This window comes from Erigeron canadensis, chromosome 2 (genome assembly GCF_010389155.1).
Source record: "Erigeron canadensis isolate Cc75 chromosome 2, C_canadensis_v1, whole genome shotgun sequence".
NCBI lineage: Eukaryota > Viridiplantae > Streptophyta > Magnoliopsida > Asterales > Asteraceae > Erigeron > Erigeron canadensis.
Window position 1 is genome coordinate 41,853,420 of NC_057762.1, and position 11,090 is coordinate 41,864,509.

The 11,090-nt window shown below is 31.8% G+C and overlaps 1 protein-coding gene across 1 annotated transcript; it reads left to right on the forward strand.

Annotated features, from left to right (window-relative positions):
• Window positions 1-8,618: 8,618 nt before the first annotated feature.
• On the forward strand, window positions 8,619-10,557 carry LOC122587052 (probable serine/threonine-protein kinase ifkA). The gene is made up of 3 exons (XM_043759122.1): window positions 8,619-8,935; window positions 9,081-9,147; window positions 9,428-10,557. The coding sequence occupies exons 1-3, from the start codon at window positions 8,876-8,878 to the stop codon at window positions 10,249-10,251; spliced, it is 951 nt and encodes a 316-aa protein (XP_043615057.1). The 5' UTR covers window positions 8,619-8,875; the 3' UTR covers window positions 10,252-10,557.
• Window positions 10,558-11,090: the final 533 nt, after the last annotated feature.

An 11,090-nucleotide genomic window follows, 5' to 3' on the forward strand; every position in this document is an offset into this window, starting at 1 on the left:
CTAAGAGGGGAGGGAGTGGTCGCGGGGAAGAGGACGCGGGGAAGTGGGGTCGCGTCGGCACACCGCCGTTGACGGTTCACCGTAGGAGAGAGAAGAAAAATTTGGGGGAAGAGAAGAGAGAAAATGAGGGAAAAGAGAAGAAAGTGGTGATTGATGGAGAAGAAAGAGAGGAAAACCCACTAACTGTTGTTTCAATTTTTTTATAAAAAAAAATCCATGGAAGCTTTATATGTATATATATATAACCCTATATAGGGGGACAATCAAATAAGAACAGTTTTAAAATAAGAACGGTGAGAATACCTTAAAAACATCATTTTGATGCATTAAAAGTCTATAAAACTGACATAGTGCATAACTAATTATCATTATTTAAGCGTTTAACAACACATTGATTCATCAAAATCGAAAAAATCACGTTTTTTGTTGGATGCATCATTTTGATGAATATGCATCCAAGATGGATGCACAAAACAAAAAACATGATTATTTCGATTTTGACGGATGAATTTGTTGTTAAACACTTAAACAAAGTTAATTAGTTATGCACTATGTTAGTTTTATGGACTTTTAATGCATCAAAATGATGTTTTTAAGGTGTTATCACCGTTCTTATTTTAAGAGTGTTCTCACCGGAGTGTTATCCTATATATATATGTGTGTGTGTGTGTGTGTATGTGTGTGTGTGAACTATGAAGAAGAAGAAGCTTTATATATAAACAGATCTGATCTTTGTAGTTTATGTTTTTATTTTTTGTTAATTGCATTTCAGTCCCTGTGGTTTATATATAAAATTGTTTTACTTGCGTTTTAGTCCCTGTAGTTTATTTTTAGCTGCATTTCAGCCCCCTGTAATCAAATATGTATGTTTTGACTTTTTTTTTTCTTAATTGTATTTATATATAAAATTGTTTTAGTTTATATAATGTAGTATTAAAAATAAATAAAAAATAAATGAAACAGTATTAAAAATAAATGAAAAAGAAATGATGAGGTGGAAATGAGGGAAAGATGGCGCCAATGATTTGGGGAAATAGGGGAAGAATAGAGTTAAATGAGATGACAAACTTTTATTGGTTATTGTTGACGGAAGAGGGGTGACCACTCCCTCCCCTAAAGGTTACATTTATACTTTAATTATGTCCAACACAAACCAGTTTTTGCGATAACATTTCGTTATAAGATAGCCCTATGTGAACATTTATTGTTGTTATTGAAACATAATTTGTAAGTAAATTATATAAATCAATAATTATTTGGATTTGAGTGCTTACATTATCTATATCTATACTATATTATAAAACAAATTTGCTTTAAATTTTCAACATTGAACTTAAATTTTTAATATTGATTATAAGTATCTTCTCAAAATGACCCTCCTATCTATTTTATATTTACCTAAAATAGTTATAATACCCTTTCTCTCTCCTCAAATTTCAATCAATCTTTTTTTTTCCTCTCCTCCATAAATCATTTTATTCTTCTAACTTATTCAAAAAAAATTATCTCAAAAATCTTTTATTCTTAAAATTTTATGTTTTTTCATTAGAGTGGTCATTCGATATATTTTCAACGAATTTTTAAATCCGGTAGCGGATTCCGTACGGTTAAAGGCGAAGCCCGTCAGGTAGATTACCTCATCACCGTCGCCGCCATTACATCACCACCCCGCCATCACCTTCATCACCGCCTCAACACACAAGTATCGTTCTCGTAACATTAAGAAATGCAAATCGAGGCTTCGAGTATTTTATATGTCTAAAATTATGAACCCGAACCTGCGCATGTACTTTACCTAACTTTCATATGAAATAATTAAGATTCAAATACTATACATATTTACTTATTTTATATATATCTATATAAGGTAACACTTTAGTAAGAACACTTTTAAAATAATAGTGAGAACACTTAAAAACATGATTTTAATACATTAAAAGTCTATAAAACTAACATATTGCATAACTAATTATTATTATTAAAGTGTTTAACAACACATTGATCCGTTAAAATCGAAAAAATCACGTTTCTTGTTGGATGCATCATTTTGATGAATATACATCCAAGATGGATGCATGAAACAAAAAATATGATTTTCTCGATTTTGACAGACCAATGTGTTGTTAAATACTTAAATAATGATAATTAGTTATACACTATGTTAGTTTTATGGACTTTTAATGAATCAAAATGTAGTTTTTAAGTGTTTTCACCGTGTTCTTATTTTAAGGGTGTTCTTATTTGATTGTCATATACACACACACACACATATATATAATAGTCTGTCAAAATCGAGAAAATCATGATTTTGTTTCGTACATCAATCTTGGATGCATATTCATCAAAATGATGCATCTAACAAAAAACATGATTTTTTTTATTTTGACGGATCAATGTGTTGTTAAACACTTAAATAATGATAATTAGTTATGCACAATATTAGTTTTATGGACTTTTAATGCATCAAAATAATGTTTTTTAATGTTCTCACCGTTCTTATTTTAAGACTGTTATTACTGGAGTGGAGTGTTATCCTAAACTAGCATATACGAGTAGATGATTATATATGTGGGTGGGGGATGATTGTCATGGAAAAGCCGATCGAAAGCAATTGGGCCCTTCACAACTTTTGATTTTTATTTGGACTTTTGGGGAAGTTACATTTACAAACAATTTTCTTTCATATGAAGCCTAATTATTAGACAAATTATGAGATGGGGTTCGTCGAGAGGTAAACTGCAAGCCATTCTTATCGAAGCGTTACTAATTTATCTTACAAGTTAATGTTAATCCTTCGGAAGACATCCATTTACGTGTACAAAACTTTGATATGAACATGTACACTTAAAAGTTAAAACTGTATAGTCGATCAATTTGATGCACTTAATTTGTTCACTTAATTAAGAAGACTTAAGGATTAAAAGTGTATTTCGTATCTTGGAAAATTAAGGGATTTAACAAACACATACGATTTTTGTAATGAATAATACAAGTAGATGATAAATAGTTGAAGAAATGCCGTTTTCAAACTTTACACACTATATACTTTTTCTTTTAAAAAGTGAATTTCGCTTGTCACTTCGTGTCGTGATTTGACAATGAGAGGTCTAACATACGTTGTCTTAACTGGGTCCGCGCTAGAGAGCTCCTTCGAAGTTATCTATTTGGTGGTATCTCTAGTATAACACATCTTAATTTCTTTGTAGTGTATATAGGCTAGGATTATCTATTTGGTGGTATCTCTAATAAACATAGTCGGCTCTATAGTTGTGGTGGGTTAAGCGACAACCTAAGGCCCCCAAATAGTTAAGGCCCCCAATTTTAGTGTTACTAGACTAAAAATATTATTTTGTGTGTGTGTGTTTTTTTTTTCTTACAGTTAGTTTTGAAATTACAATACTAAAATTTAAACCAATGTACGTCATAAAAGATTATTGGCGGTAGTCTAAAATGTCATAACAAAGATTAAATGAGTTAGCTATTTATCGATTGAAGAATATGTATTTTATGAAATTAAGTATGAAAATTTGAAGATTTGGTTAAACGCTTTAATTATGAAATGGCCTTCAAAATTAGTCTCACTTTGAGCTCCAAAAAACGTTAAGTTGGCCTTGAGGAATAAGCGATAACCAATGAAGAAAAACTTTTCTCTTTTTGATGGTAGGTTTAGCCATCGACTCAATGGATGATGTAACGTTATTCTCTGATACTTTATGACAGTATAATTTTCATTTTCACATATGCTTTTATCGATATATGGTATCTTTCTCCCTTTGGTTCAAAGTTATATTTCGCTATTGAACCTTTAAGTAAACTCCGATTTATCATCAGCATAATTATAATTTAGAAACTATAACAGATATTATTGAATGAAACTTTCATTATACTTAGAGGACATTTTCTATATCAAATTAATTAGTTTTGGCTTTGCTAATATTATCCATCTAATATACTCACACTCCATGTGCTTCATGAATGATGCGTAAACATATAACATGGTTGGGAAAAGACACATGCATGAGTTGTTGCTATATGGCATACAAACAAATTATTAGATGACATTATGACCTACATACTCCATTTGCTAAGAAACATTCCTTTGGGTTTGTGGTTGATTCTTTATACCAAACAAAAAAAAGTAACATGGGAGGCTTACAAAATCATATATTTGCCACATTATTTTTTCAACACAACTATAGTTGTAGTTTCCGATTAGTAATTTGTAGCTTAAAAGATCATTTTTTCACAATAGTAAATTAAGGTCTACCTTAAATTATCATGATTTAATTAATCATTATCAAATATAAAATTGATGACTTAGTAGTCAGGACCTAAGAGTGAGATTTCAGACTCAAACCTCCTTAGATAATATCTGGTGGTGAGCAAGTAGACACGAAAAAAAACTCAAGAATGATCACGAGCTAGGCTCATAGTTATGCCATATATATATAGTTGAGTTAAAACTCGAAAACTAACATAAGAAATCCTTATATCTACTTGTTCATTATTCAATTGAATAAAATAAGAAGGTTTTTGAACATGTTACTATATTTTTCTTATAATCAATAACTTACAGTCTTACACTATGTATATTGTTTATGAACATGTCTAATAATACACATATATGCAAGTCAGTGATTGATAACGAGTATATTGACTACTAAGAGCATTGTTTTCTATATTGTTTATGAACATAAATTTATAAATTCATATATGTTGATGTTTATCTTTGAAACATCACTTCACTTAATCAAATAAAGTAATTCCTTAAGAGATACTTTAGCTCAATCAATTTGATATTTCTATGTTATGTTTTGAATAGAATATTTTTCATAATCTCCTCTTAAAACCAGCTCGATCGAGCATATCTATATAAATATGAGACATGTCAACTCTTAAAATTGAGTTCAAATAAACTTCAGTAAACTTATTGATCAGCCCAACTTTAGTCTTGTTGGATTCGAGCCCATCATGACTCATACATACTTAATTACTAGTTATATACTTATATCTAGCTTGTAAAATGCTAGCTAGTTCTATTCTTATGCACGTACATATTTGCTAAAAACTGTAAAATACGTATATATCTAAGTCAAATGTTTATCATCCCGTGATCTCCACTCATCTAAACTAAGAAACCTAAATTAATTTAAGAGTCCACCATCTTCCAAGTTCCAACCCACGTAGCCCAAACCTAGCCCAAGATGCATGTTTAGCTCAAACACTAGCCCATGATTTTATAAAAACGTACACATACAGAATCTCTTGCTTTTTTTCCTTGTTTCATTCAGTTCACTTCTTTCAACATCGGAAAACAGCTAAATCGTATGAATCAAAACTATGTTCTGGACGTTTGACGATTGATATCTAAAAATCTGTATTGAGTTTGTTAATAATCTTATTTGATAGCAATTAATCATCGTCATTGATTGTTATTCAAGCTAACGATTGCCTTTCACCATCATTTCTTTAAACAAATAAATAATAATTTTATTAGGCTACAACCACATGTACATATACAACCGACATTAAGATAGAAAGAGCCAACACCGGTAGCCTAACTGCCTAAGCTAACCATGCCGAGACATAAAGCCTTCAAATGGTCCAAACTAGCCCACCACCAACCTGATAAAATGGACCTGTTTTTTTTAAAAAAAAATAAGCCCAAAGAAATGAAAAGGTAGTATACTTTTTGATAGAGAATTTCGAAAGACTAAAATGATGGATTGATGGTGACTTAATTCAAAAAAGGAAATGGAAAATTGGGAATCAAGAACTAGGCTTTCATTGCCATAAGAGAGTCATTAGATTCTATATTGATAGTTTGATACCATAGCACTTAAATGCACCACAAACTAATAACAACGTAGTTATAATAATTGACATCCAATATAAGAACTTGACATTTGACAATATCGATTTTACTAGTAGGTGTATATCAAACTAAGACTCTAGTACAAATGCCTTTCTTATCTATATCAGTCTCAAATCTCAATGCTATGGTATGGGACCATGTAGGCGTTGATGTTAGCTTAGCCACTTAACATAAAAACGGAGGTTGGAGCTTTAAATCCGAGCTCATGTTCTTTTAATCATAGTATCACGCGATTTACCTATTTTCAAGTTAGCAGTAGAACAGGTCGGTACGGAAACAAAAGTAGTTCAAATGATATCTGATTTAAAGCTCAAACTCGTCGTCATTTTCTTATTACAAAACTCTAGCTTAATATTTGTACAATGTGGTGACACCATATTCTTTTAAGGCAGTTGATTTGATTTTTAACATTTTAATATTTATTTTTTTAATAAAAACTAGCAATGCTTAAAGTGGCGGTCGTAGACGAATCGGGATCAAAGCGGTCAACGCTTGTTTAAGCGATTGTATTACTTTTTGTAGTTATACTATTAGTTTTTTATAGAAAACTATAAAAACTTTCTATTTATCTTAATCTTGAAAAATTACTCTTTATATTACAAAAACGGAAAACCTATGTGCTCATGGAGCATAAAAGGACCAAAGATGAGCCCATCCCACAGTACTACAAAGCAATCATACTTGAAATGAGAAATAACACAACCACATTTCTGTCACTTATAATTACCTTTTTCTGTCCTTGAGAATTAGCTCAATGGTTGAAAGATTATCTCCTATACATAAGGTCTTGTGTTTAAGCCTTGAGATGACATAAGGAAGTCCCTTTATGAGGGTTTGGCTTAGGTTTACCCAGGTTCAAGTCTGAAGGGCAGGGTTTAATCCAATTAATCGTTGTGCCTTCGGGCGGATTAGTAGGGGGTTTTCCCCCAATCGGGTATTTGAAATAGGCATTTCTACTTCGAGGGAACTCTCTAACGCGGATCCAGTTAAGACAACGTATGCTAAACCTCTCGCTATCAAATCACGACATGAAATTTTCAACGAAATGCACCCCTAAAAATTTTTTACCTTTTTCTAACAACTTTCTACACGTCAATACTAAAAGTGAATGGTTCCCATATCAGTTATCAAAAAGTAGTGATGTTCTCCTTTAAAGATGCATTACGTTTTGCTTTAGTTTGTTTTGGTAAAAGTACAAACAAAACCATAGTATACTTTATAGTTTATAGTGTTTATCTATCTATTTTATATAATGTACAAAGACATCATTATTTTCAAAAAAATCTTACTTGACGTAACTAGACATATTTCTATTATTTAATTTATTTATGACATCATTTTTAGTTAAGCTTTGATTTTTAATTCATATTTTAAGAAGTCTTTAGAAACTACCTTAAGTCTCATATAAACTAACATGTAATTACATTTTTCTCTTTTTGAAACTTCAACTATATCAACTTTTAAGAATAAAATCTTACGGAGTATTATAATCATTTTTTATTTTTTTTTAACTTACTATTTCCATTTTTTTTAACATTAATTTTTCAATTTATCTCAGATATTAAGCTAGTTAGTTAAATAAGGAATTGTATGTTACTTTAAATAATCAACAAAAACTTAACCAACCCTAAAATTGTTAAATAGTTTTACAAATAACTTAAACTAGATGTTGGCAAAAGATCGGAACTGGAACCAATTCCAATCAACGCGACGAAGAACCGGAACCGGTTCTTAGTCAACGTTTGACCGATTTTTTTCGGTATTTTGTCCAAGAACCAATTTGGAACCGAATTTTGGATCCAAAAGTGGAACCGGTTCCAAACCGATCGGTTCTTAAGGAACTGGAACCAGTTCTTGAGGAGTTGTTTTTTTGATCCCAAATTCGGATAATCTGAACTGATTTTTTTGGAAACGGTTTTTTTTGCCCATGTTTAACTTAAAACATATTTTTACTATTATATAAAGCAAATTATGTCTATTCCTTACCCAAAATGTCCTCAATGATATATCTAACATTATTTATGAGTTTATGTAATACCCAATATACTTTTAATGAAATTAATTTACAATATTTATCCATGAATTCCTAAAGTAATTACTATATTCTTTTATATCGATAACTTACACTACTTACCGTCAACACCAGTCACTCTTATCATCACACACTGTTACTACCACTGTCGTTGTCGTTTCGCACGAGTATTCATCTGGTCATTATATTAACCGGTAACATATCCTAGCATTGAAAAAAAAGCTTTATGCCTAGATACATAATGAAGGGATCGTTACATATATTATGATCATATCTTACATTTTATATAATTTAGATCTTTTTATGCTTGAATTAGAGTCATTATATAAATATTCAATACATAGAGTAACAAGGAATAATAAGGAAGATAACATTTTCCATCAAAATGTCATCTACCTAAGATTGAACACTAAGAATAATAATAATAATATTAACATAGTATACAGTATTATTATTAATTTATTCGAATATACGATAACATAGATAGATATTTAATAAAGAGAAGAGATATTATATTGAGGATTTGAGGTTACATACAAAAATAATAATAGAAAAATGCAAGGAATGTAGTCCAGTGGCAGAAACAGAAAATAAGTAGTGAAGGGAGGGAGAGAAAAGTAAAAAGAAATTACGTGAAAAGGAAGAGTTTGGTGGTAAAGAGGGAGACTGCGTGTTACTACTAAAAAGAAAGGAAGGACCGAAGAAATAATAAAACTACCCTTTTTATAAAACAAAAAACACATTCACAGAAGAGATAGACAGAGAGGGAGCCGTTATCTACTTACTTACCAGCCTGCAATCCACAAAAATAAAAAATAAAAAAATATCAAGATTCATCAAAATCATCTCTCAATCAAAATCCATCCATTCTTTTTATATATCTATCTCTCAATTCTGGTATATCCTTTTGCAATCAATTTCAATTTCAATTTCCCCTAATAATAATAATCCGATTTCTTCATTCAGCCATGGTTAACGCTTCGATCTCCACTCCCGCTTCTTCTAACGACTTTGCTAAAAAGAAACGAGTATGTATCTCTCTCTCTCTCTATATATATATATATATATTATATGTTGTTGTTGTTTCAATTAATTAATTTTTTTTTAATCAAAGAAACGTGTTTGTTTGAAATTACTATGCTTTTCTTTCTAAATTTTCTGACCTAATTGAAGGTGAATAGAACTGCTAAATTGAAACAGAGCAAGCTTGATGTTCGCCGTCAACAGTGGCTTTCTCAAGGTAAAATTTTACTCTTTTTTTATTATCACTTTTTCTGTATCTGCATTGTGTAATTGATTACTCAGTTATTGATTTTTTGGTTAAAGTTAATGGATTTTATATATATCTGCATGTGTGAAATTTTTAATTATCTGTGTTATCTAAATTAATTGATTTTATACTGAAAAATAAGGGCTTTTATATTCATCTGCATGTGCAAGTTATATAATTTTTTGATTAATTGTGATATATGTGATGTATTTGTTTAAGTACGAAAAATGTGATGAATTTGATGTTACAGTGAAGACCAAGGATATCGGGTTGAAGGAAGAAGCAAATGGTGTGAAAATGTCTGCTAAAGAGACACATGCAGTCAGGGAACGAGAGCGTGAGAGTTCGCTGGTGAAGTTGGAAATTTGTGTTGGTGGTGAAGAGAACGAGGGTTTGATGGGTAATTATAGCGACAATGAATCGCCTTTGAGTCATACCAGCAGTGGTAACAGATCTGTTACTAACTTTACTGGTAGTAGTATGAGCTCCAGTGGTAGTAGCAGCAGCGGCAGTAGCAGAGGTTGTTGTTCGGCAAGTATAACAGATGAAGATGATCGCCGTGATGACGATGACGAGGATGATTGTTTGGATGACTGGGAAGCAATGGCCGATGCTTTGGCTGCTGATGAGATTGAAAAGAATTGTAGTGACCCTGATTTGGAGTCTGCTGTGCAGGAGAAGGAACCTGAGGCAGAGGTTGTGTTGACCACAACAGCGGGTCAAGAGGGTTGTCGGGCCAGGACTAGTTTTCGGGCGTGGAGACCTGATGATGCTTCCCGTCCTCAGTGTCTCCCAAAAATGCTGAAGCAAAACAGTTTTCCTATGAAATCAGGGGTGTACCATGGTGTTGGATTTGCTCCTTCGTCGTGCCCTATATGTTGTGAAGATTTAGACATGACTGATACAAGTTTTCTTCCTTGCCCATGTGGTTATAGGCTCTGTCTTTTCTGCCACAAGAGGATTCAAGAAGATAATGGCCGTTGTCCGGGCTGCAGGAAGCCTTATGACCAGCCTGACACCAAAAACGCACCTTTGAAGGTGGCTCGTTGTCAGAGCATGAACCCAATGTATTGAAAGTAGTCTCTGGTTCTTTTGGATGGTTACGGTGGGCCTCCTTTTCGTTCGCGTGTCTTGCTTGTTTGGTTACTGTTAGACAACGGCACTAGTGCTAGGTTTGTCCCAAGTAGTCATTCTTTTGGATGGTTACTCTAGTCTTTTGGGAGTTATGCCGGTTCTCTTGTGAGTCAGATCTATATATTTATAGATATATGCTTTTATAGAGGACTAGTTGGTGTGTGGATACATAAGGTGGTATAGAAATTGAATACATGCTTGTCAATGGTCTGCAAATAATGTCTATCTTATGACTTTGATGCCTAAGACTTTGAGTTCCTGCACACGCTACTTATACAATTTTATCATATAACAATAGTTATAAGAACCATATTTTAAATTACCAAATCAGTTTATAGTTTTCCGTGTTGAAAAGTGAATAGATTTACTATAACAAATAATTATAAGAACTATATATGAAATCACTAAACCAGTTTATAAGTTACTCATGTATCCTGTCTTCATTTTGCAGTAGTTACCAACCGTATATTTTGTACTGAAAGGTGATGAATTTATGGCAGATCTCATTTTCTGGGATGCATATATGCTTGATTTTGCTAAGTTATAAATTTTAATCTTAATTCTTTTTGAGATTGTTATATTGTCAAATATATGTTTTTGTAATATGATTTATACTTGTTATTGTAATATGAGTCGCTTTTGTTTAGTATTTGAAAGGCGACTAGAAAAAAGAAGACAAATGCTTAATGTAAGCATTTACTCTTGAACCTGCTAACTAATAGGTTCAGAGATTTTCTTAAAATACCAGGAGAGCAAAAGACCAGACATCCATTTGCAGC